The 27,372-nt window shown below is 34.2% G+C and overlaps 2 protein-coding genes across 3 annotated transcripts; both read left to right on the plus strand.

The window, feature by feature from the left end:
- Positions 1–3,249: 3,249 nt before the first annotated feature.
- Positions 3,250–16,502, plus strand: LOC135651258 (uncharacterized). Its single transcript, XM_065171221.1, has 20 exons — positions 3,250–4,628; positions 4,772–4,975; positions 7,435–7,539; positions 7,645–7,710; positions 7,790–7,954; positions 8,728–8,802; positions 8,879–9,033; positions 9,183–9,318; positions 9,405–9,474; positions 9,570–9,697; positions 9,788–9,844; positions 12,209–12,394; positions 12,506–12,598; positions 13,488–13,573; positions 13,651–13,717; positions 13,821–13,887; positions 14,014–14,150; positions 15,002–15,093; positions 15,197–15,263; positions 16,009–16,502. Exons 1-20 carry the CDS (start codon positions 3,378–3,380, stop codon positions 16,171–16,173), a joined length of 3,372 nt encoding a protein of 1,123 aa, XP_065027293.1. The 5' UTR covers positions 3,250–3,377; the 3' UTR covers positions 16,174–16,502.
- A 1,187-nt stretch (positions 16,503–17,689) lies between these two features.
- Positions 17,690–20,750, plus strand: LOC135584188 (small ribosomal subunit protein eS28). 2 transcript variants are annotated; one of them, XM_065171237.1, is made up of 3 exons: positions 17,752–17,824; positions 18,136–18,198; positions 20,350–20,750. In XM_065171237.1, the coding sequence occupies exon 3, from the start codon at positions 20,351–20,353 to the stop codon at positions 20,546–20,548; it is 198 nt and encodes a 65-aa protein (XP_065027309.1). In that variant the 5' UTR covers positions 17,752–17,824; positions 18,136–18,198; position 20,350; the 3' UTR covers positions 20,549–20,750. The 2 variants fall into 2 exon arrangements, with proteins under 2 accessions (XP_065027302.1, XP_065027309.1); XM_065171230.1 differs by lacking the exon at positions 18,136–18,198 and having other exon boundaries at positions 17,690–17,824.
- Positions 20,751–27,372: the final 6,622 nt, after the last annotated feature.

Consider the following 27,372-nt stretch of genomic DNA (forward strand, 5'->3'; position numbering starts at 1 on the left):
TTAATAGATTTCCTCCTTCTTTCCTTCTTAATACAAAGTTTTGATGAAAAAAAAAGGAGAAGTTGATGGAAGCTATTTATCCTCCTTTTTGTTGATGACAAAAGGGGAGAGATAATACCAAAATGTGATAAATCGATGACAAATGTATGTAATATATTTCATCATATGTACTTGAAATGTTTGCTTGATAAATTTCTTTTATTATGATAAGATATCTAGAGCTTAACCTGCTATTTTACAATTGATATCTTGCCATAGAATGATGATTTGCTATATTTGAAATATCATACTTGAAAATAGATGTCATGTCTTGACATCATTTTGATAAATACTTGACATCGTATTTTGAGAATATTAGATCATGATAAGAATCATGATGTGCATGTCGATAAGTTTAATGAACCTAACTTATCGATTTGATTATTGAATTCAAAAGCCTTGAATTTAATAGTGTCTTTTCTCAATTACGACATATAGATAGGGGGAGTTATTAACTCGTTCACAAATTGGTTATCATCATCAAAAAGGGGGAGATTGTTGAATCTCGAATTTTGATGATGAAATCAATTGGTAAATTATTTAATCTAATCCATATGTTGAGATAAGTGTTAGGATTAACTACGATAATAATAAGGCGTAAAGCAGATGATAGGCCGGAGTCGAAGACTCGAACGATATATCGGGAGCTTGCCGAGGGTTTATCGTGAGATCACCGGATGCATGTTGGAAGACTCGTCGAAAGCTCGTTGGGAGATCGCTGGAAGACTAATCGAGAGTTGGTCGGGAGTTTGCCGGAAGCTCGCTGGAAGACTTGCCGAGAAGTTCGCTGGAGGATTGCCGAGTGAAAAATCGACATATCGGACCATGCTTGCCTTAATCGTAGTTAGAACGATAATTAGAGTTGATTTGGGAAGTAATCCCATCAACTCTGTTAGGGGCCAACTAGGCTCAAAGCTAAGATGGTTTGGGTTGAATGCAAGGCCCAACCAGGTTGTTGGACTTTGTCCAGCGGTGGCACCGCTTGGAACATAGTCCCCCAGATGGTTTGAACGGTGGTATCGCCGGCAGTTATTGTTGCCAACGGTGGTACCGCCCCTGTCAGGCGATGGTATCGCCTAGTGTCAGACTGCAGGCGGTAGTACCGCCCAGTAATGGTGGTGGTATTGCCAATACCCCAGAAATCTAGGATGAGATACTTTTTGGCTCCAATTTTGAAGCCATTGGGGCCTATAAAAACCCCACCCTTTTCTGCATGAAAGGGCACAAAAAGTGTTGGCATAATCTTGAGTTCTTGAGTCTTAAAGTATTGTAAAAGTGAAGAGTTCTCCTCCTTCATCTCTTAGCCTTGTAACTATCCAAAAAAAAGAAGTGAGACTTGTAAAGGTTGTCTCCTAAACCTGGCAAAAGGAGAAAGAGTTGTAAAAGGTGGTTGGCCTTCGTCTATTGAAGGAAGGTCTTTAGTGGATGCCGGTGACCTCGTCGGAGGAGGAATCCAAAAGTGAATGTAGGTCACATTGACCAAACCACTCTAAAACGCAGTTTGCATTTACTTTGAGCAATTTACTTTTATAGCAAACTGCCTCTCCTCCTTACTGTGCTTTTAATACGCCTACGCTCACATACGCGTTCAAGTAAACACATTCCGAGATCGGTTTTAATCATATGAAGACTTTACGAAACCGACACTTTTTATTTGTACAATTTATATTACTGCAAATCTCCTCAATCTTCTCTTGCACTTTTATGAAAGCAAGTTCAAATTCTCTCCAAAACGGATTGAATCAAAATCATTTTCGTTAGAATCAGTTTTAATCGAAACAAAGTCTTTTGAAATCGAAATTTTTTTTCGCTACACTAATTCACCCTCCCTCTTAGTACCGCTCTGGATCATAACAAGAATTTGTTGCAAAATAGCTCGGAATTTTTGGGAGACTTTTTAGGAACAATTTAACACAGCCACCTCCTATTTCTTTTTTAAGATACTTATGGTTTGGGGTTTGTTTTCCTTTAAAATAAATTCACCTCTATCCTTGATATATCTAATTCCTCACCAAAAATTTTGAATTACCAGATTAAAATTTCTTACCGTGAATATTATTGTTAGTAGCCAAAGGTTTTTCTTCTACCATGGTTTGTTCTTCCATGTGCTAATTAAATCATTTAGACAAATTAAATATCCCAAGCCCCAAATATTTCCAACACAAACAAAGTTCATAGAATTCCCTTGTGTTTTTTTTTTTTGCTCAATTTGGTACACTAGAAAGAGTCTTTTATTCTTAACATTCCTTCCAATTCTAACAGCACAATAGCAACATCAAGAAGATAAATAAAAATAAAAGAAAATTTTCATTTTAGCTTTGTCTAAACTCGGTCATTGTCATCACTTAAATATTAGTTGATGCCACCTATTGATTAACTCTTCATCTCCACTCAGTCCTACTTTATCATATAAATGTTGTCCTTCCAGCTGTAGTTATATAGTGTGCATCTCTCATCATGTGGACTTGTAAACAACCCATTCTTTCAAGAAGACCACCAAAATAATTAAACATAAATCATTACTTTTGTTCTCAAGACATCCGTTCCATCATTCATTGTTCTTTTATTTCCTAAGTTAGTCTATTTTACTGGTAAATCAAGTGTTATAGCTTGCAAAACTTCCTCCATGTCTGTACTTATTGATCTTAATCATCATCATTATGTACTTGTATCCACTGTTTATTTTTATTTGTTGGAAATTGTAGCCTTTGGCATTATGTTTTTGTTTAATATCAACATATTTTCTTTTTTTTTTAATAATATTTATTATTTTATTCTAGCTGAGCTGCGTCGCATGCACATGCATCATATACACTTCCCACATTTTTTTTAATCTGCATATAAGTTAATTTATTTTGTTGGAAATTAAATCTTCCGTTGACCATATTTTCACCACTCTTTTATATATACCTTATATATATATATATAATATAAATATATATATAAAAGTATCAAATATCATAAAATAATAATTTTCTAAATATTATTTTTCCAAAAGAAAAAAGCTTTTAAGGGCTCCTCACACCTAAAAAAAAAAGATAACAAATATGTCAGTGACGGCCCAATCGACCAACTTGGGAATCCACATTGGGCCCAATCAAATTTCACTCTGGCAATTAACAGTTACGGACCGATTCCCCCACGTCCTAATCTCTCTCTCTCTCTCTTCTGCCATACAAAACCCTAATAATAAAAGGGTCGGCAAAGCCCCCAAATCCGCGAGAAAGATTGAGCGAGCGAGCGAGCGACTTCCGGCTGCCTTCCTCAATCTTCGTCTCGATCTGCTCCAAGTTTCCACTTCTTCTTCCTCCTCGTCGGGAACCCTAGAGAGAACGAGAATGGATCAACAGCAGCAGCAGCAGATCGCGGCAATTCTTGGGGCGGCGGAATCGGGGCCCTTCGAGTCTCTGATTGGCCAGTTGATGTCGGCCTCCAACGAGCAGCGCGCCCAGGCGGAGTCCCTCTTCAACCTCTGCCGTGACCTCCACCCGGACGCCCTCGTCCTCAAGCTCGCCTCCGTATTGCACTCCTCTCCCTCCCCCGACCTCCGAGCTATGTCCGCCGTCCTCCTCCGCAAGCTCCTCACCCACCGCGGCGGCGGCGATTCCGATGCCCCCCTCTGGCCCCGCCTTTCCCCTTCCTCCCAATCTTCCCTCAAGTCTCTCCTCCTATCGGTCCTCCATCGCGAACCCGACCGCTCCATCGCCAAGAAGGTCGCCGACACCGTCTCCGCCCTCGCCGTCTCCCTTCTCCCCGATGCCGCCTGGCCCGACCTGCTTCCCTTCCTCTTCCACGCGGTCTCCGCACCCGATACCAGCCCCCGCCTCCAGGAGTCCGCCCTCCTCGTCTTCGCCCAGATCGCCTACGTCCTAGCCGATGATGCCTCCTTCGTCGGGCCCCACCTTCCGACCCTCCACTCCCTTCTCCTTTCCGCCCTCTCCCACCCTTCTTCTCCCGACGTCCGTGTTGCTGCACTCTCTGCGGCTGTCAACCTCGTCACCTCTCTCGAGTCTGCTGCCGACCGCAACCGCCTCGCCGATCTCCTTCCCGCCATGATGCGCACCCTCACCGAGTCGCTCAACTCTGGGCAGGAGGCCGCCGCTCAGGAGGCCCTTGAGCTCCTCGTTGAGCTGGCTGGAGCAGAGCCACGGTTTCTTCGCCGACAGCTGGCTGATGTGGTCGGTGCCATGCTGCAGATTGCGGAGGCTGATGGACTCGAGGAGGGCACACGCCACCTGGCGATCGAGTTCGTCATCACCCTTGCGGAGGCGAGGGAGCGTGCCCCTGGGATGATGCGGAAGCTACCCCAGTTTGTTAGCCGGCTCTTTGCTGTGCTCATGAAGATGTTGCTGGATATAGAGGATGATCCTGCCTGGCACAGCGCAGAGGTTCAGGATGAGGATGCTGGGGAAACTAGTAATTATGGGGTGGCCCAGGAGTGCCTCGATCGTCTTGCCATCGCAGTTGGTGGAAACACAATCGTGCCAGTTGCCTCAGAACTGCTGCCAGCCTACCTTGCCGCACCTGAGTGGCAGAAACACCATGCAGCCCTAATCACTCTTGCTCAGATCGCTGAAGGTTGCTCAAAGGTAACGTAGTCTTTAGTTAATTAGGCTTTTCTTTGTTGAAAGATATGATTTTGTTATCATCATAATGAGAGTTTCTTTCATATAAGTGTAGTATTGTTAGCATCAATGGTGTCATATTTTGTTTCCTTAAACTTCTTGTGCAGGTGATGTTAAAAAACCTGGAGCAGGTGATAACCATGGTCCTAAGCTCATTCCAGGATCCCCATCCTCGAGTTCGTTGGGCAGCAATTAATGCTATTGGACAGTTGTCGACGGATCTGGGACCGGATTTGCAAGTCCAATATCACCAGAGAGTGCTCCCAGCATTGGCAACAGCGATGGATGATTTCCAGAATCCCCGTGTGCAGGCAAGCACTTTAGAGTGTTGAAGTTTGTGATTTATGATTTCAGGTTGTCTACCATAAACATAGATGAATTAATCCAAGTCATTCTCCTTAGTTAAGAAAAGTCAGCTGTTGTAAAAAATATATTGTCTGTTTTGTTGATTCCATGAAAATTATTCTTATAATTATCTGTCATACTATTCCATGCTTATCTCATGCACTTTAAGCAGCACTAAGAAAACAGTTAAGCTTTTGTTATTTTAATTTCTATAGAACTCATCTAGTTTAGGGTTACTTGAATGACTTATAGTATGACCACCTTGAGAGTTAGTTAAGCTTATCTCTTGAATCATTATCTTATTTGATGGGGGGTTATGCTTGGTTTTGTTTACCACAATGAATTGGGTAAGAATACATAAATTTTGAAACACTGGATACGGAGACAGCCTGCTTAAGACTAACATCTATCTCTTGAACATAATCAAGCTATTTGTAAGCTAAATATTCGTTAGCGGAGCCTGATTCTTGGTAAGCAAATGGAAGCATTATTTGCAAGTGATCAAATACTTTCTAATGCATGTAGACATGTAGTTTGATTGACTTGGATGTTATGATATTTTCAACAAGTATTATAAGATGAGTTCATGTATGATTGGAATGGCTGATATCATTTTTTTCGCTTGATTGGAAAAATTGTGTTGTAATGAATTTCTAGTTGAGAGTTATACTGCACTAATTCAGAAAATATTTGCATTTTGATTACATGGATGGACATGACTAAAGACACTATTTTGTGTTGACTCTGTTCTGAACCATTTCTAAGATCTTTTAGAGTTTAATGAACTCAATTAAGATTTGAAAGTGCACTAAGCATTCATGGGGCAGTATGTGTTTTTTGTTTCTCTTGGAGGATAAGTTAGAATTGTTGCTCACTCAGGACTACATAATTAATATTGGATTAGTTTCTGATTATATGATCCAGTCTGTAAAATGGGCAATATATAGTCGGTGTTTGGAATTAGGTGTTGATGGTCTGTTATGGAGCCAGAGAAATTGTCCAATTAGATGGTGGGATCAATGAGAAAATATATTTTTTAAACAATGGAAACATACAATAAAAAAATAAAATGAAATTTGTGGAAAAATAAAACAACAAATCCTAAAAATTCGTTTACCTTCATATTTACTAAATGCCAAACTTTTTGGAAACATATGGAACTAAAATATAAAATGTAAAAATGTATACAATATAATAATAAAAATTAGTGGAAATAATCTATTAAATAACAATAATGATATTCTATAGGGAAATATTTAATCATATAATTAAAAATATGATTGTAGTAAATAGTTACATTCTATGCCATTTAAGAAATATAAAACTTATATACTTGCAGCTTTCAAGACATTGCTTGGTCAGAACTCATACATGGCCTTGGTGCTTCTCTGATCACTATGCAAATCAAATGTGTTTAATGAAATGACAACGTAAAAAAGAAAAATTCACTTGTGAAATTTAAGATTTGTTCTAAACCTCATAATTTAAGATTATTTTACCTTTCCTATTTTGTTAAAGGTTAATAGCTATTTTCTATTCTACCATATCCTCTGCTTCTTGCAGAATCATGGATTATGAATATCATAACATTGGTGGTAGATGGAAAGTGTGTTAGTTGTAGTAATTAACAAAAACAATAGTTGAATGTTGTCCTTTATTTCTTTTTGTCTTTCGTGAAGTATGTTTTTCCATCTTATGCAAACTGACTTTTCTTGTCTTGCCTATCATAATTGCTTGTTGGACCATTCATTACTGGGTGAACCTTTGTGAGGCTTAAACCAGTTTGTAATTAGTTTTGAAGCTTTTTTGTTAGATATAAGAATTAACCTTGGGCGAAATGTAGGCTTTTATTTTGATCTAACACAATATGAAACTATAATAAAACAACAGACTGAAATGAGTTCTAAGTGGTGATCTCATAACTTATGAAGCAACATCTTTCTGTTTCCTTCAAAATTACTAATAATTCAGGGATTAACCTCATATGAGGATTTACTGTGTCCTTTAGTTTTACTTAGCATGGGTTTGGTTGTCATTCTTTGTAGCCATATTTATTCTTTGGCTGATCAAGTAGAGGCATATCTGAATACATTGTTTCATCGTAGAAAATGTTATGACATTAATCTTTTAGGAGTCCTGTGCCACTCTTGAGTTATATTTAATGAGTGGGACTTCCTGATTATTGCTTTTCTTTTTGTTTATGCTCTTTTTTCTGTTTTTTTTTTTTTCTGTTTGGACTGTAAAAATCCTATTGAGAAAGACAACGTTTGGTTTATGTTGTGAGGCAATCTCAACGGCAGTATAATTTTGTCATTCATTGTATGTTCCTTTATATATTGATTGCATGCTTCTCGATGATGTACATTTTTTGAAAACAAAATGTTCTGGGCCATTCTTTCTCAATTAATATCAATTGATCCCTTAGGCGCACGCAGCTTCAGCAGTTCTGAATTTCTGTGAGAACTGCACTCCTGATATTTTGACACCTTACCTAGATGGGATTGTCGGCAAATTACTTGTGCTTCTGCAGGTATAACCTCAAATTTGCACTGATCTAGTATACTATCAATGTTTTCGCTCTGCTCTTGGTTGGGAACTTGAAAATAATTTTGAAAAATTGTAATGTTCCATTCAGAATGGGAAGCAGATGGTGCAAGAAGGAGCTTTAACAGCCTTGGCCTCAGTGGCAGATTCATCACAAGTACTTGTTAAAACCAGTTTTGTTAAGCTGTTTGCAATATGTGCTGTTGACCAGACTTATTATGACACTGACAATGCAGGAACATTTCCAGAAGTACTATGATGCTGTTATGCCTTACCTCAAAGTTATATTAATGAATGCAACTAACAAGTCAAACAGGATGCTTCGTGCGAAATCGATGGAGTGCATAAGTTTGGTTGGAATGGCAGTGGGCAAGGAGAAGTTCAGGGATGATGCTAAACAGGTACAATAATTTTTTTCATATTTATTGTTACTTCATTTGTGATTCATATGTCAAAGTCTCTAACATGAAAGGTGGATGATTGTACATGGAACAGGCTTATAGGTTCACTTTTTTCATTAAGTTGTTTATATACTACTTTCTAATGTGAGCATAACGATTTGGGCTTAAATGCTATTGAAATGTAAAATTCATTTTCATTATGGTGTACAGGCAATTTACTGACAAAAATTTCAGTAAGTTCAGTAATTTTAAAATTTGATACAGTGGGGGTCTTATGTGGTGGGCATAATATATTCAAATGATATATATATATATATATATATATATATATATATATATATATATAAATCTTTATGGAATTTAAGATGTTATACCTTCTTGTTCTGAAGATGGTTGCTGAATGACGAGGTCTTTAGTTTTTGATGCTGCTTTGATGAAAAAACTACACTATGAATTTTGGTGTGTTGCTGTTATTTAGTATATATACTGTACTGTTTCTTTACAGATATTGTGAGTACTAAGTATTTGTATGTTGTTTGAAGCCTGAATAAAACTGATAAACTAGTAATTTATACATTAAACTATCAAAAGGAATTTCATTGTCACACTCCTGGTTTCTTTTGTCCTTTGAAGAGTTAGTCTCAGATATTTTTTTGTTAACTTTGTGAAAACTACGGTTGTTTCTCTGTAGTTCAACTAAACTAGTTTTGCTACTGATCTAATTATTGATTAGGCATTACAATCTTATCATTTAACTGACTTTTATGTGCCAGGTAATGGAAGTTCTGATGGCATTGCAAGGATCACAGATGGAGACAGACGACCCTACCACAAGCTACATGCTTCAGGTGTACCTGAGATCTAATAGCTTAATATTTTAGACAAATGATAAGCCTGATGTTAATCATTCTTCTTTTTGAATAGGCATGGGCCAGGTTGTGCAAATGCTTGGGACAGGATTTTCTACCTTACATGAGTGTTGTTATGCCCCCATTACTTCAATCTGCTCAGCTGAAACCAGATGTGACTATTACTTCAGCAGATTCAGACGATGATATCGAAGATTCAGATGATGAAAGGTTTGTTTTTTATGCAAAAAGTGAAAAAAAGAGAATATTATCATTTTTCTTTCTGTTTGTTCATTGAGCTGATCTGGTCAAACTATGGTTGCAACATTATAGTTATAATCGTATGCTATTATTTTTCTTAGTTCTGCGTCTGTTTGCAGTGTTGAAACAATCACTCTTGGAGATAAAAGGATAGGTATTAGGACTAGTGTCTTGGAGGAAAAAGCTACAGCCTGTAACATGCTCTGTTGCTATGCTGATGAGCTCAAGGAGGGCTTCTACCCATGGATTGATCAGGTCGGTTGTGATCAGAGTCATATTTATTTATAATGCAACTGACTGCCGTAGGGTAACCAATGCTATAAAACTCAAATGAAATGCAGGTTGCTCCTACATTGGTACCTCTTCTTAAATTTTATTTCCATGAAGAAGTGAGGAAGGCTGCTGTTGCAGGTATATATTCTTATTTTTCTTTTTCAGTTATTTATTTTTTTGAGCTTAGTTTGTTAATGATCCAAGTCCAACGCATTTCTTCTACTTGTCTCTAGCCATGCCGGAACTGCTACGATCAGCAAAACTAGCAATTGAAAAGGGGCAAGCTCAAGGTCGTGATGAAACATATGTTAAACAATTAGCAGACTATATCATTCCAGCTCTTGTTGAAGCATTGCAGAAGGTAATCCTAACTATCTGATTGAATGATATTGGTTGTTGTATGATATGCAAAGTTATTGATTTTTTAGCAATCGGAATCATCATTTTGCAGGAACCTGAAACAGAAATCTGCGCTAGCATGCTGGATTCACTAAATGAATGCATGCAGGTATTGCCTTAGCATAAAATTGCTTTGTTGTAATTTTTTTTTGAGAAAGGACACTTAGCCTCTCAGAAGATCATCCCATGCCACAAATATGATATACAACCAATTCTATCATACGTAAGCTCACAAAGCTTTTCTTTTGAGAAGGGGTACTAGGCTTCTCAGATGATCATCACACACCACAAATATGGTATAAGCCAGATTCTAGCACTCTTAAGCTGGCAAAGTTCAAGAAAATATTGCTAGAGTTCAAGATCTGACACTTTTAATATATTTAGATATTTCAGTGTGTGCAGTGTTACAACTTAACCCCTACCCATACACATTCAGATAACAAACGTGAATATGAACGTGACACTTGTACATATTAGTAGTTGTAATTTGTCTAGAGTAGCGTATTCGAATGAGTTACTTGGCCAAACTTAGTTGAAGGTAGTTGAAGGATTTCTTTTACATCAAACATGTTAAAGGGAGATTGGAACCAGCATGGTAGATCTTTGTAAAAGGAAGTATGATAAAATTTATGACGTTTTTGTGTCACATTTATAGTTTTTTCAATTCATGATTATTTGCAACGATGTAATTTTTAGAAATACATTTCATTCATATGATAATATATGGTTAAAGAATTGGATCCATTCCCACCTTTCTTTGGTCAAAAACAATATTCATCCATATATTGAAAGCCTTGACTGTTGAATACTGCTTGTTGAGCAGTCACTACTCATGGTTACATATCAAATTCAGTTCCATCTTGACTTGGATATGAACTTAAATCATCATATAACTTTGAAACGCAATGTGTGACTTGAAGTACACAACAGTCTATGATTTTCTCCATCCATCGCGTTTTAAGATTCTTCTGACTTGACATAACATTATATATCATTTGGAACCTAATATGTCTCAGTTTGATATATTCCATTTTTGAGATTCTTTTGACTTGACATAGCTTATTATATATCATTTGCAACATCATGAAGCTTGAGTAAAAAAGGACTGATTTCTTTATCGACATATGGTTTAATCGTTAATAAATTGATAAAATAAACTGATAATTTTTAAATTTAATTTCCTAAAAATATCATTTCAAATTTATTTGTTCAATGATTAGAAATAATAATTGTGATATAAAGTTTGTAGAAATGCAAAAAATTGTTTTGTCTTGAAAATTTAGTTTTATTTTTAACTTTCTAAGAAAGGGGTTGAGATTTTAACTAAGTCAAAATATGAAATTTGAAGTAAAATTAATTTTCTTTTTTTAAAAACATTCCAAATATTGGATTTAATAGACTTGTTAAAATAAATAATGGACTTTTATTCAAGAATTACCCAATTCAGTTTATTAAATGTCAAAAACAATTAGGCACACTTTAATAATTGTTTTATGACAATAATAAGCTAGCAAAAATAGACCTTTGCTGAAGTATTTTTCAGATGATCCTGATTTCTATTGAATTTCATTTCCATTTTATTTTCTAAGTTACTATAAAAATGATATCTGCTAGTCTATTAACTATTGGGGTCCAATGTCAATATGTTTATGCAAGCCTTAATTTGGAATAAACTTCAAATTGTTCCATATGGCCTTAAAATAGTCTAGTAACAAAGATACATAGATGATAGATGAAAAAGTTAAATGGAAGCTTAACCTAATAATCATGAGATACTTGAGACCAGAAATTTTTTTTTTTCGTTTTCTGTCTCTTCTCTTTTTTTCTTTTTATCTTCCTGGCTTCCCCAGCAAATTTTCAACAATTTGACCTAATTTATTGAATTTTCATTGGATTTCATAAGAACATGGCGTATTGTTACTCCATCAGATGACTCCACAATCTGATATAACCAATCTAGTTCGATCCATTTATAAATCCTACAACTGATTTTGAATCATCAAGCGAACCTTAGTCGTGAGTGGGTATTAATGCATTGAGATTCTATTGTGAAAGAAATTTAACAGATGATCTCATACATTGAGCACATCCATAAGTCCATAAATCCATCTTACAGGATATATTCATATATCCATCTCTTGGATGGTAAACATTTCCTTAAACCATAACAGAAATTCAGATGCCACAGGATCTGCATGCCTTTATTTAGATCTAGAGATCAAGACTTGTCCTCTATGTGCAATTGTAGGTCAAGTTATTCTATTTGATGGTGTACATTCAAGACTGTACACCGACTATTTAAGGAACCTTATATTGTAGCATTTTCTTAAAATATTTGTCATAATAGAACTTTAAAAATGAGCTAATAACTGTTTGTTTAGTAAGCCACAAGGACCTCCTTATGTTGTTACACATAAAAAGAGTTCTTGGTTCTACCTGCAGTTTCTAACCTTTTTATTTTGGTTCTATGCAGCTTGCTGGATTACTTCTTAGTGAAAACCAAGTCAGAAGCATAGTTGATCAAATAAAGCATGTCATAACAGCAAGTGCAGCTAGGAAAAAGGAAAGGGCAGAACGAACAAAGGCAGAAGACTTCGATGCAGAGGAAGAAGAGGTGCTTAAAGAAGAAAATGAGCAAGAGGAAGAAGTGTTTGATCAGGTTAATAATGAAGTCCATGAAGGATATTTTCTACTTTGCTTTTTAATGCATTAGTCATTAAGCTATGAAATTAAATTATGATCAGATTTGTTCTGTCATATTCCAAATCAGGTTGGGGATTGCCTGGCCACTTTGATCAAAACCTTTAAGGCTTCTTTCTTACCGTTCTTTGATGAGCTCTCTCTCTATATAACTCCAATGCTGGTAAGTTTATGTAAAATTTTTACTGTTGTAACCTTGCTGTCTGGTAATTATGCATAATTGGACTTGGTTTGGAGCAGATGTTATTTATTTTTTGCTGCGTTGCTGATTTTTCTAGCAGTTGTGGTTACAAACCTTAGCAGCTAATGGAAGTACAATGCAGTGTCTAGAAGATGAACTAACCATAGAACAAATAGCAAGAAGAAGGGAGAAGAAAACAGGGCCTGTGTCCTGCAAATGAACACTTTTTTTCTGTTTGAATTCATGATTAATATGTATTTACACTCCTTGAATATTTTAGCTGACCCTATACTTCAAATAATAAACTATCACAAGAGTCACATTTTAGATCTTATGGCCTAAAAAATTGTGATGTAGTAGAAGATTTGGGAATTTTACAGGTATTATTCAGTGAATCGAAAATAAATTATTGAGTATCTTACACCGTGCTCGTTCACTTCAACTACGTTTTCATTTAAAGGGTTCAAGCAATATTTTTAATACAATTTGAGGAAATGCATTCATAAGTAGGAATGTTCCAATTTCCTAATTTGTTTAATTTTTATGCAACTCTCAGTTAAGGTCATCTAGTGTTTTTATTCACCCTCATGCTAAAGTTATAATTGCTTCTATTGACAATACCAACTGTTCTATTATTGTGCTGTTCGTAATTTGATATTGTATCAGATTATATGTGCCCCTGAACTGATCATAGTTGTTCACCTAGAAGGTTCAGTCCCTTGTATTTCTAATTGATATAATACTATAGTTACTCAACACCTTTTGCTTTGTTTTATGATCTCCTTTAAATAAGTTCTGCTTAGGACTTTAAGTTCATCTACTTCATGTAATTTTCTTGTTAGCAGGGTCATCCATTGTCTTTTGCATGCAGGGCAAGGATAAAACAGCTGAGGAGAGAAGGATTGCCATTTGCATCTTTGATGATGTTGCAGAACAATGCCAGGAAGCAGCTCTGAAGTATGAATTTTCAATCAATTAATTGTCTGAATAATTGTCTTTATCTTTGCTTAATATTATCTATTTATTTTTGGTAGATATTATGATACCTATCTTCCTTTCCTATTAGAAGCATGCAATGATGAGAATGCAGATGTTAGACAGGTTTGGATTCTTTTTTGCCTCGTCATGGAGCTAGTTTGTGGTTTCTATGCCACCAGTTGCAATTGTTACTTCTGAGTCTTCTGACTATCCTTTTCTTTTCCAGGCTGCTGTTTATGGAGTTGGTGTTTGTGCTGAATTTGGTGGTTCTGTGTTTCGGCCTCTGGTTGGAGGTAGCTTGTTTCCATGATGTTAATCAGTAACCACATTGAAGTTTGCATTTGTTGCAGTTCCTGAAATAAATAAATAAATAAATATATAATACATATATTGTATAATATTTTTCTTACCTTATGCAGAGGCCCTGTCAAGGTTGAATAATGTTATTAGACATCCTGATGCAATGCACTCGGACAATGTAATGGCATATGACAATGCTGTTTCAGCTCTTGGAAAAATATGCCAGTTTCATCGTGATGGTATTGATGCAACTAAGGTTGTTTCTTGTTCTTTCTGATGTCCTTGTGCGGTTGAATGTTACATAAGTGTACTAAAGTTCGCATGCTACACAATCAATTAGTAGGATCAATGGCACTGATATTCTAAGCCAGTTTTGGTGGCTGATCAAGGTCATAAATCTTCAATTTTTGGATCTTAAGCCCTCTCACTAACTCACTCTTTCTTGTTCTCATCACGGTGAATTCCTTTGTATATCTGATGTTCACATGGCATAATGTTTAATAAGTCATTCATCTTGATGTACTTATGTAGCAACTTATAAATATTTGTTCAATTTGATTAATAGCTCTTTGGGATTGAATTATCTGAATCTTTATGCCCTCAAGTTGTTTTTAGTTGGAAGACACAACACCATTCTATTTGTCATTTACCCACAAAGCGTTGCTTGGTTTAGTGATAAAATGCTCGAGTTGAAGTATCCTAACATGGCTAACTTTGACCGTATTTTTCATTTATTTGCTGAAGCATGAGTTATCTAGGTTAGCAAAAGGAAATTAGATAGGTTTATTTTATCCCAGGTTATCTGGGTTTAATTCCTTTCCTTTCTTAATTAGACCCTATTATCTCTGGAACCTTAGACTTAAAATCAATAACCTTCAGCCTAACCTTTCTTAAACCTGAACCATGTGCAAGCATGTATGTTTTTGTGTTATTTTTCTGTTCACATGAAAAGTGTACTTATTTAAAATTGCAGTATCGGCATTTTAGTAACTAAGCATTGATCTTATATCATTGCTTGAACATATATTTTTAGGAACCACATTTTTTGTTTGACTTTGATGGATGCTATCCCATGTCATAACAATTATATGTTACTACTGCTGGCAGGTTTTTCCTGCTTGGTTGGGCTGCTTGCCGATTAAAAATGACTTAATTGAGGCTAAAATAGTTCATGAACAACTTTGTTCTATGATTGAAAGGTATCTTGAACTGAAACTATAAGATTATTTGATAAATTATTTCTTTTCAATCTTTTTCATGTTTGGTATTTGGTTGAATATTGATCTTGAATTCTGTTCACAGGTCGGATAGGGAGCTTTTAGGCCCAAACAACCAGCATATTCCTAAAATAGTTTCTGTGTTTGCCGAGGTATCTATTAACTACTCTTCATTTTTTCCCTTCTTTTTCTGTGGGTAAGTCATGCACTTAATTTGGCTTCTTCCACTAGATCTTGTAGTCTTACTATGAAGTGATTGTAACCTGTGGTTGGTATGAAGCTCTTCCCAGCGTGCTTGATAGAACCTTCATTGATACCAAAATCTTCTTCACCTTCAGATTGCATAGCAACGGTTTACCATGACATGATAAAATTTGATAACACTTGCAAAATTTGAGAACACTTCTGTGTGAAGAAACGGAAGATCACCGTGTCATAAGTTTACCATGCATATGTTTTTCTTGTCAACTTTAGGATTTGCAAATTATGTTATTTATGAGGCAGATGCTGGCTAACTGTGATATTCAAAACCCCTATTACCTTGCATTTTGTATGTGTTTATTTTCTTGGATTTTTTACTTTTTTGTGTACTGTCCATAGTCAGACTCAATTTTGTTTACAACCTTGGACTAAAATATGTGTCTGAACTAAAATCTTATTATTTGTTCATCATTTTTGGAAGGAATGCTTGGTATGTCCTTGGCTTGTTGCTGTCAGCTATTGTAGTTAAATTTCTACTTTGCTCTATCAATAATAACTAGATTTTGAATTGCCTTTACTTAAACATCTCTTTTACTATGTAAAAGTCTTTTGGAGACACTATTGGTTGTACTGCTTTTTGTGGCAATTTTATGTTGGTTATTGAATGCCTGAATTAATTTTTCTTCTTGTCTCTAGGTTTTGTGTGCAGGAAAAGATCTGGCCACAGAACAAACCATCAGCCGGATGATCAATCTCTTGAAGCAGATTCAGCAGACATTACCACCGGCTGTCCTTGCCTCAACCTGGTCTACCTTGCAGCCTCAGCAGCAGCTTGCACTGCAGTCTATATTATCTTCATAACTCCCCGGACGTTGTTGCCGCTTGTCAAACCATACTTTCTGGTTCACATGTCTTCCTAGTTTATATCATTATTGCTTATCATTCTTTATGTCTATTCATCGAGTCCATTGAAGCGTGAGGGCAGATTGAGTTTTCTTTATGCTGCAAGGGAATTTTGCAATTTTGGTGGGGTGGTGTATAAATTTGACTCCCGGATGTGTATTTGCTATCTGAGGTGTACATTGTGAAAGGGTGAAGAAGTTTGTTCTTGTTGAATTCTTCTGGTTATAGTGGAAGGATTGGTTGAAGAGGCTGTTGCAGTCATGTCGATTGCAATGATTTGGCACCAAGTGTGGATGGATTTGTGAATGTTCATATAGTAACTACCTTGTGGTTAGTGTCGTTTGGTCATTATTGATGTTCATAATAAATGATGTTCAAGTGCGAACGTGTCGAAAGCCTTTTAATAATGTGAGCTTAAAATCCCATGTTGATTCTTGGGGATATACTTGTAGGATTTTAATCTTATATTTGAATCTTAAGCATAATCTTACGTGCGTGTTTTTCTTCACCTTAGAAAATCCTATTTCGAGGTACCGTAACATCTCATTCTGTGATCGATAAATCTTATGGAACAACAATTCTTCCCTTGAAAAAAACATTTGTTGATCATATTTCATGTTAGACATCTGCTGCACGAGATTGGATGGGATCATATTAGCCGAAGTGATGGTGATGAAGAAGGCCAAAGGGCAACTATATCAGTAAGAACTTCATGTTGTAAGGCTTCATCTCTCTCTCAAATAAGAGAGGCCGAAATACAATAGCTTAAACCTATTATAATCTGTTATTAGATAGAACCGATCCCTTTAGCTAGATTCAAGTACCCTTTAATCGGGTTTGGGTAAGAGCAGGAAAGTAGACACCCAAGTCTATGTTTTAAGTTCCAGTTTAGATCCTAAATGGCTTGTCAAATTCGGGTTTGAATTCGGATGAAATTTGCATATGCTTGAATTGAATCCGTAAGGAGGCAAATGCGTCGACTTGTTAGTGAATCAAATTCGAAAAGACGGTTCTAATGAAACACGGTTAGCTTAGAACCACCAAGTGAATCATTATAGAAAAACTCGCCTATAAACTCAAACAGACTCAATTTGGTCTGTGGGCAAAGACTCGCTTCATAATAGTTGGTTTATCGGTAGGGCTGCTATTAAATTATATAGAAAACTCATAAGCTGACTTGTAAATGAATGATAACATCTCTATAGATAATCAAATTATTATACAACTAAAATAAGTATTCATTTTTTCTGTTCCTATTTATTCTTGTAGTAACAAGTGTTAATAAAAAGTCTTTGGGTCCAAGATTTGACTAAAATTTTGGACATCGATTGGCGTCTTTTTACTATTTTGAGCTCGAGCTGAGTCGGGTTGATCCAAGCTTATAAAAATGCTTTAGGAATTGGGTTCGAATACGACTACTCTACATTTGAATTCTGGGCCGAGCTTTACATTTAGTAAGCCCAATTTACATCGTCTCGTCTCGGTCCGGCTCACCATATATGCGTATATAAACGATTAGGGTTTCCTCGCCGTCACCCGTTACCGCTTTAGAGAGCGAGAGCGAGAGCGAGAGCGAAATCCCCTTTTCTTCGAGTCGATTTCCGGAAAGGTTCGGAATCAAAGAATCTTTCTTCTTTTCACTTTTTTTGATGGTTTGCATTATATTAACCAAGCATTGTAATTTTTTTGACATGTTTTCTTATTCTTTTGTTGTTTTCTCGATTCTGGGGGTCCTTTTATGCTAATCAGTGTGGGATATTGTTACGTCGCAGTTATAGTTACGCTTTTTTACTCTCCAACAGCAGATTAATTTTGCCTTCTTATTGCTTTTAGTGATCTTAGTTGAACGTAGGATCTGAAATGCCCCAAAATACATATGTATTTGTTTTCCTGTGTCTTGTTTGACACAAGTATTTTTAGTCACTTATTTGTTAGGAGCGGTTGTCTTTGGTGTGTGGATTCAAACACTCTTATCGGCAGAAGGTACATAAGCTATCCCACTAGTTTGTTCTTGGTGTTTATTATTGTGTTCTGTTGTATGTTGTTATGTAAAGTAGTTATATTGACCCTTCGAGCATGTTGGATGGTAATCCTCCGGTCAACCAAAATTCTTTATTGTGCAAATATGTTGAAGGCATGCTAGTTCACTAGAGGTATCATTTTTTGTTTCAAGATATTGAAAATTGTAATGCCTCTAGTGGTGTGTGCAACTGTCAGGGGTTATGTATTTGTTTACAATTGAACAGTTGTTATTAATGTCTATCTCTAGTAAATAAGAAACCTTGGAATAACTAAGGGGTCGAGATTTAGCTTAATGATATATTGTTAATTTCCTCCGGGACAACAGATTCGTAATGCTGATTGACATTGTGATGTTGAATCTTGTACAAGGTTCATGAACGTGTATTAAAAATTCGGGTGATTGACTACTCATCCATGATGTAAATTGTTTCAAGTGTCAACTGTGGTTCACTATACAAGATGACCCATCAAGTATTTCATATTTTATGTAACATATCTTATTCTGTCCATTTGACATAAAAAAAAGTAAGAAATACTATTGTCATCAAAGCACTTGTCTTCTTTCTGTTGATATGATGTTTGTTAGTTATCACACGTGATTATTTGTGACTAGTACATTTCTTTGACAAAATATACAATTCTTTCTTATAGGTTTTCTTTTTTAAAACTTTTTAATTCTATGATTTTATAGATCCTCTCGTTATATGATCTAACTTCAAATGCCAAGGGCGTTTTTCACTTTGATCTAGTATCATAATATGAGGTGGCTGATGAAAATGTATGTAGTATGTATGACCCATGGAGGAACTTCTATGTTGGTTAAGTGTTATCAAGTGAACCACTGGTGGATAAAGACATAAAAAATCACATGAATATCCTATACTAAATTCTAATGACCCATGGAGGAACTTCTATGTTGGTTAAGTGTTATCAAGTGAACCACTGGTGGATAAAGACATAAAAAATCACATGAATATCCTATACTAAATTCTAATAACTCCTCTCTGTTTTGATGGACAATTTCTGCTATTGCTGACATGCTTCATGCTTACATTTGTCAAAGTGTCAGTAATTTTGTCCAATCATGTGAGAATAGTTCTCAAAATAAATTTGTGAAGAAACACTACAATCTGGTTCAAGCATCCATCCAGGTGCCTGCTCTAGGTGTGTGGCACTGCTAAAATGAAAATTTGCAGCTTCTTGACGACATTTGGTTTGGAGTTAACGAGGCTTATGCTCATGGTTATTGGTTTGACCTGCCAACTCTCTGCAGTTAAGATGGTTTAAAATAACTTGATTGAAAGAGTTTAACCTGGATAACCCCTGATTAAATAACTCAACTGAGGGTGGGTTAAATAGCCCCCTCTCCAGTTAGTTAGCTAGCTAGGGTAATGGCAAAAACGCTACTTATCCAAGTTAGAATAATTTGGCCCAGTTATTTTAATTCCTAACTATACTCTAAATATTTTCTGAAATTGTAAAGAAAATATGGTAAATGATCTATATTTAAACAATATTAAAATTTAGTTTAGGACTCTTTGGTTGATCATGTCTCCAGCCCTTAAATAATTATGATTGCCTGTTTGATCTTGTAGTGCTTCCATTCTAAGGCAAATATATTTTCACTATAAGCCATGTACTGTACAAGTAAATTTTCATCATGAATGATGGGTTTCAATTTACTTTATGCAGCACATATACCAGACATGGATTCTTTTATGTTTCTTTAGCACAATATACCGTATGGTTCGATTTATACATACTGCCACAACAATAGGCAATACATCTTTGACTTTCCTGCCAATGGCAGACTGACTGTCTGTGTATATTGCTTTAGCACAATATATCAATTGGGTCAATGCATATATATTTCACAATAACACAAGGCTACTTTCTTGTACAATCATCATTGGCAACACATCATATTTATATACTCTCAACGGACAATGAAGAATGATGAAGTTGGCTGACATTGCTACAACTTGCTTCTTTTCATTTAATCTGGTTTAACTGTTGAGCTGTTTTTCCTTGGTATTTCATTTTTTGTTCTAGAAGTGGGATTTACAATGAACAGTATGATCTAATTGAATTCTCTGCGACTTACATGAACAGCATGGATACTCAAGCTAAGCTTGCAGTTGTGGTGAAGGTGATGGGCCGGACTGGATCAAGAGGTCAGGTTACCCAGGTTAGGGTTAAGTTTCTGGACGACCAAAACCGGCTGATCATGAGGAACGTGAAGGGCCCGGTGAGGGAAGGCGATATCCTTACCCTTCTTGAATCCGAAAGGGAGGCAAGGAGATTGCGCTGATGAAACTCCATGGCATGTCTTGCCTAACCAGGTAGTGTATTTCTATTTGGCTACAGATTTGGTTTCAAGCTACAGACTTGGTTTATGTTTATGTGGTTTTAGCTATTTCGGTTGTCTCATGTGAGACTGCTTAGAACACATTATGTTGAAAACTTGATTATCTGCTTTATGTTAAATTTTCTTGTGAACCGTTAATGTTTTAGTTCCTTGTGGGCTGGTGTCGTATCAAATTTGTTGCCTATATTTCTTCATTAAAAATGTGGTAAAGACCTGCCCATTTTGTAATGAGATTAATGTCGATTCGCAGAAACAAGCTGATAGATTCAGAAAACGCATGTTCGCCCAACATGATAAAGAGCTTCCTTCCTAAAGGTAATTTGGTTGACTTGCGATAAACTTCATGATCTTACCTGTAAAGCATAATACAATTGACTGCTTCGGAGTCGTTAAGAGGAGGGAAAGAAATGTGAGATGAATTAATTGTACGGTTGTGAAATCACTGTAACAAATCTAGTGACATTGCAGTTGCTCCCGTGTTGTTCCGATTGATTACTCTTCCACTCATGTACGGATTAACTTACTAAGCACTATGACTCACATGCTAATCAAAACTTATCTTAAATAAATATTTTTTTAAAATAATAAATTTATTATGTATTTAATACAAGCTTTCAAAATATACATGGATATCAAATATTTTCTTCATGCTTATATAATTTACAAAGACTTAAACTTTACTTGCTTTCTAAAATTATGATTTGTTAATATAAAATACTTGAATACTTTTTCAGAACTATATACATGCATTTTAAATTATGGTTTGCTAATAATATTTTTAAGGTGTTAGCTAGTTCAACTAATAAAGATTTTGATAATATATCATAAGATGATAGGCTCTTGTTGTTTTTCTTTTGAATAATAATACTTTTTAGAATATCAAATCTTTAAATGAATTTTCATAATATCAAATTATAAAATATTTTAGTGCAAAGACTATCATTTATATAAATAAATATAGCTAAGGTATACATATTAGAATAAAAGTCATACTAATATCAATGATTATGATCATGTTATATCCCTATGACAAGGTATAGAATCATGTTTAACTCTCATGCTATAGATAACTCATATCTCCCTATGCTAAGGCCCAAAATAAATTAATTTCTAAAACATATTCCAGTGCATTAGTAGAATCCAGATTATAATCGTACTGACTAGACAACTGTTATATATAAAAAAAAAATATCAATTATTTTTTATAAAACTAAGAGTTTAAACAAATCCTTTTTACATATCATCTCAAAATTGATACAATCATATTTTTTTTAATCTTTTTCAAACATAATACTGTTCAAATATTTTCATACAAATTTAGATAAATTAAAAATATTTATAAACAATATAACTACCATATGCTTTTCTAAATTATCAACATCTAAATTCTTTTACAACATTTTTGAATAATAAAAGAAGTTCTAAATCATGTAAATCATATGCATTTATAAATTCTAAATACATATATTAATATTTTTTAAAAACGAGTCATTGGATACTTACCATAATTGCATAACCCCGATAGAAGCATATAATTTTGATGCCTCCTTTTATTTTCTTATGTTTCCAACATCGCAAATTTTCATTCTTTTATTTTTTTATAATAAAAACATCAAATTAACTAAGAACTTTAGGATTTATCAATCGATAATCAAAAACACAAATCTAATTAATAATAATATAAGAGAATTCAAAATTATACCTCATATAATTTTTTTTGGAATTAATCTAAATTCATCCAATACCCAATAGGATCCTCAATATATTTCCCTGTTTTTTTAATTTTTTTCAAATTTTTTCTTTTCTCATTTTCTCCCTTTCTCTCTTCAACTTCTTTCTCCTATCCACGAACCTTTCTCCTTTTTTTTTCCCCCTCCTTTCTTCTCCTCTCTCTTCCTTCTCGCTTCTCTTCTCCTTTCTATTCTTCTCTCATTCTCTTTCTCCGTTTCATACCCCCCCCCCCCCCCCCCCCCATAAGCAAATCATCCCACAGCATTAAAAATACAGATAAAGTTTGAACCCTTAAGGGTAAGGGGAAGACAATTAGCACACATGAGGAAAAGATATTAAAAATAGGAAAAATATATTAAAAATATTTGTATGTATGATATAAAAGAAGATGGATAAAAAGATAGTCTCGCGTTACTAGATATAAAAGAGTTACATTATATATATCATATTTGGCTCGCACCTTAAATGCTTAAGATATTTTTTAAGGTTGAATCGGTGTTTGACTTGATATATGTTAATTTTAGTGGTTTCACTCAAACTCATTCATATTCAAATTTTAATAAAATAGATGTGAAATAAATAGTGCTTGTTGGTTAACTTAAGCGGCACTATCGCTTGGGCCTGGTGGTACCATCGCCCAAGCTATTAGTTTGGCTTTCTAATAGCCTAATTCAGCCCCACTTCAAGTGCAACAACTTTTATGACAAGTGGGCTTTGTTTTGGCTTAATACCAACTCAAATTGGTCTAAAATAATTTTGATTAACACTATGACAGATCAACAATACATCCGACGCATTTTTGAAGCTTTTGACACGTTGTATGCTCTCCCAGCATATCATATGATCTTTCGGCACTTTGTCCGAACCTTTGACACATTATTCTTTCCTTTGACATATGGCTCATTCCACTAACATGTCAACTTTCTTACAATATCTAATTTTCTAACGTAATATTTGATTATTTCGGTACAATACTCAAACCTATAATATGAAGTACGATCTCCAACACGTCGATCAATCCTTTGACTTGATGTCTAATTTTTGACATGATAATTTTTCGGTACAACGTCCGACTCTCTTGCCCGATGGCTTACCCTTAGTGGTTTGATTCTACGATTGAAATATTTTCATTTATCACTTATCTCAAAAGCATATTAGTCCCATGAACTCATAAATTGATTTCATCATTAAAATCCAAGATTCAATATTTGGCTCTTCTGAAACTTCCTTATCACATGAAAAATTATCTAAAGTATTTCATGATTTATATGACTAACTCAAAAAGATTGGTAAGAAATATAGTTCACTAAAAAGAGATCATTTATTACTTACTAAAGGATTTGATATATTAAATATTATGAATGATGAATATTTATCAACATCTTGTACACCTTGTATTAAATATGAAGATTTAAAATTATCTAATCTTGAACTTAAAAAAGGAGTTATTTCAAAAATACATACTTAGGAAAATATAAAAAATAACATAATTGTCATGAATGAGAAATTAGAATATTGCTTCAAAGAATAAATTGATAGTAATGATATAATAGAATATCTTAAAAAAGAAAATAAGTTTCCATCACAAACATTAGAAAAACTTAAAATTAGAAATAAGCTACTTGATAGTTCTTGCTAAATAAAATTATGTATTTAGAAAGAAGATATTGGCTTCACAAATAATAGCACACATTAAAAGCCAACCAAATTTATAAAAGAACCCACTGCATACTTCTAAAGTTAAATGCAACTTTTATGAAAAATTTAGCCACTTCTAAAGTAAATCCTATCTTTCTTATAGGTTTGTCTATAAAAAAAGCTAGGAGAAAAAGATAGTATAATGATGATGGATACTCAAAGTATATAATCGAAGATCCAGCAAACTTATCAAAGCTCACTAGTCGAAATAGAGGATATGTTATCTTTAGAAACAAAAACAAAGAAAAAACTCATTGATATAAAAAATATTGGTCACAAATTAAATCTTGATTGAAGATATGCTTTTGATAGATAGTTTGAAACACAACCTAATAAGCATTAGTCAACTTTATGCTAAGGGATATAATTTAAATTTGAATCTCATGCTTATATAAAAAAATACCAAATAAGAATAAATCTATGATAGTCTTAAAATGTGATAATGTTTATATTATTGATCTTGATGATTTGATTTCTAATCAAGATATTTAATTTATTACCAATATTTTCAATGATAATAAGTTTTTTTTTATTTTTATCTCTAATTTTAACATCTACCAAAAGCACATACACAATCAAGAGATTTAATTTATTACCAATATTTCTAATGTCAATGATTTTTCATTTGTTTTTATCTTCGATGGTAACATATTCTCCATCTCAGTGAGCTTTGAAAAGTTTGTATGATCTCTAGTCATATGCCTTGAACATCCACTATCAAAATACCACTTTTTGCTTTTAGCTGTTGTTTGGAGAAACATCTACAAGAAAGAGATATTTATTTTAGGTACTCATTTAACTTTGGGTCCTTCATTGTTAGATATATCTTTTTTGTCTTTTAGCTTTAAATCATTTATAATTCATTTAGGAATCCAAACTAATTTTCTTAAAAGAGCATTGTATAAGCACAGTGACCAAACTCTCCATAAAAATTACGTTTACCTTTACGAGGAATATGTAGTATGGGTCTTTTATAAATTTAGTTGGCTTTTGATGAATGCTATTATATATAAAAGTAATATCTTCTTTTTTAAATGCATAACTTTGTTTAGTAAGAATCATATCAAATGACTTATTATTAATTTTAATTTTTTTTAATGTTTGTTGTAGAAACTTGTTTTTCTTTTTAAGAGATTCTATTATATCTTTACTATGAATTGATTCTTCTAAGCAATATTCTAGTTTCTCATTCATGGCAATTAGGGTTGTTTTGTATTTTTTAAAGCATGTGATTTTTGAAATAACTCCTTTTTAATTTCGAGATTAGATGATTTTAAATCTTCATATTTAGTGCAAGGAGTACAAAATGTTGATGTATATTTATCATGTATAATTTTTAATATATCAAATTTATTAGTAATTAATACATGATCATGTTTAGTGAATTATATTTCTTACTAATCTTTTTGGGTTTATCATATAAATTATGAAATGCTTCAAGTAATTCATTATGCAATAAGGAAATTTTAGAAGAGTCAAATACCTCATCGTTGATATAGCCATTAAGGCATAATTTGCCACTTCTTCATTGGTTTGCTCTTTCATTTCTAACTCACTTGATTTATCTTATGTTTTTTTTAGTAATTTCATCTTCTTTTGGATTGATGACTTATTATTCAATTATAGACATTCATTTTTGAAGTGTCCTGACTTTTTATACTTATAGAATTATTTAATTTTAGATTTTGATGATTAAATTAATTGATAAGTTTATGAACTAATATGCTTTTGAGATAAATGATGCAGAAAATCCTTCGATAATAGACTCGAACCATCAAAGGACAAATTATCGAAGTAGAAAAATCGGACGTTGTGTTGGGAAAAGTATCAGATCGAAAATTAGGCATCGAGTTGTAAAATTGATCGATATGCCAAAGATTGGACTTCATGTTATAAGCTTGGGCATCATGCTAGAAGAATCGAGTATTACACAAAAAGATTAGATTGTTAGATATCTTTTAATACCAAATATGTGTTTCTAAATCATTATAATAGAAACACAAGTAAACTAATGCAGAACCGAAATATCATACCTCCAGCCATTGTTGTCAAGAATTTCAGCAACGGTTTCTTCTTGAACTTTGGCACTTCTCGACTAAGAACTCTCGCTTTATATGGTGTAGAAAATCCTTTTGACTTCAAAGAGATATTGAGCCCAAGGACCAAAATCCTCGTTTATATAGATGTTCTCCCATCAAGAACATTTATTATCACCAACTCATAACGTTCAAGAATTAATTCAAATTTATAATGTTTGGACCATAATAAAGAATTTTAATGATATTAAATAAATATTTAATAATAATAATTTCATTTATAATGAATAAAAATTGAAACATTTAAACTATTAGAAATGAAGGAATTCATTATCATGAATTATGAATCTTAATGAGAACGGTTACATTCTCTCACTTGGTCCATACATTTAGCTTAATAATTTGAATGAATCTTTATCGAATAACTTTCTTAATAAATAAATATATGAATCATAATGATAAGTCCTCTAAGAACGAGTATTATCATCCATGTATCACGATATATTTAGTTTCTTAATCTTAATGTGGTAAATTACTTAATGAATAAACCTTATGTTTATTCTTGGTCCAGTAATAATATATTTTCTCAAAATAATGTGCACATAAATGAGAAAATATCACAATATATAAGAGTTTCAATATCATTACAAAGTGGAACCAAATCCCATTTTCTCTACATGATCCTTGAATTTCAGAGGTGGCATGCCTTTAGTCAAAGGATCAGCAATCATCAATTCAGTACTAGTATGCTAAATGACCACTTTCTTTTCTTTTATACATTCTCTTATGGCTAAATACTTAATGTCGATGTGTTTACTTCGACTTTCACTTTTATTATTTTTAGCCATAAAGACAGCAACTAAATTATCACAGAAAATTCTTAATGGCCTAAAAATAGAATCCATGATTCTAAGCTCAGAAATGAAACTCTTAAGCAATACACCATGTGAAGTAGCCTCAAAATAGGAGACAAATTTAGCTTCCATGGAAGAAGTAGCAGTCAAGGTATGCTTGGTGCTTCTCCAAGAAATAGCTCGACCAGCCATCATAAAAATATATCCTGATGTTGATTTATGAGAATCAACACAACTAACGAAGTCTGAATCTGAGTAATCAATCACATCCAGATTGTTTGTATGTCTATACATAAGCATGTAATCTTTGGTTCTTTGTAGATACCTCATCACTTTCTTTACAGCTCTCTAGTGGTCCATACCTGGATTACTCTGATATCGACCAAGCATCCCTACAACAAATGCAATATCAGGTCTAGTATAGACCTGAGCATACATAAGGCTTCCT

Source organism: Musa acuminata, chromosome BXJ1-4 (assembly GCF_036884655.1).
Source record: "Musa acuminata AAA Group cultivar baxijiao chromosome BXJ1-4, Cavendish_Baxijiao_AAA, whole genome shotgun sequence".
NCBI classification, from domain to species: Eukaryota; Viridiplantae; Streptophyta; class Magnoliopsida; order Zingiberales; family Musaceae; genus Musa; species Musa acuminata.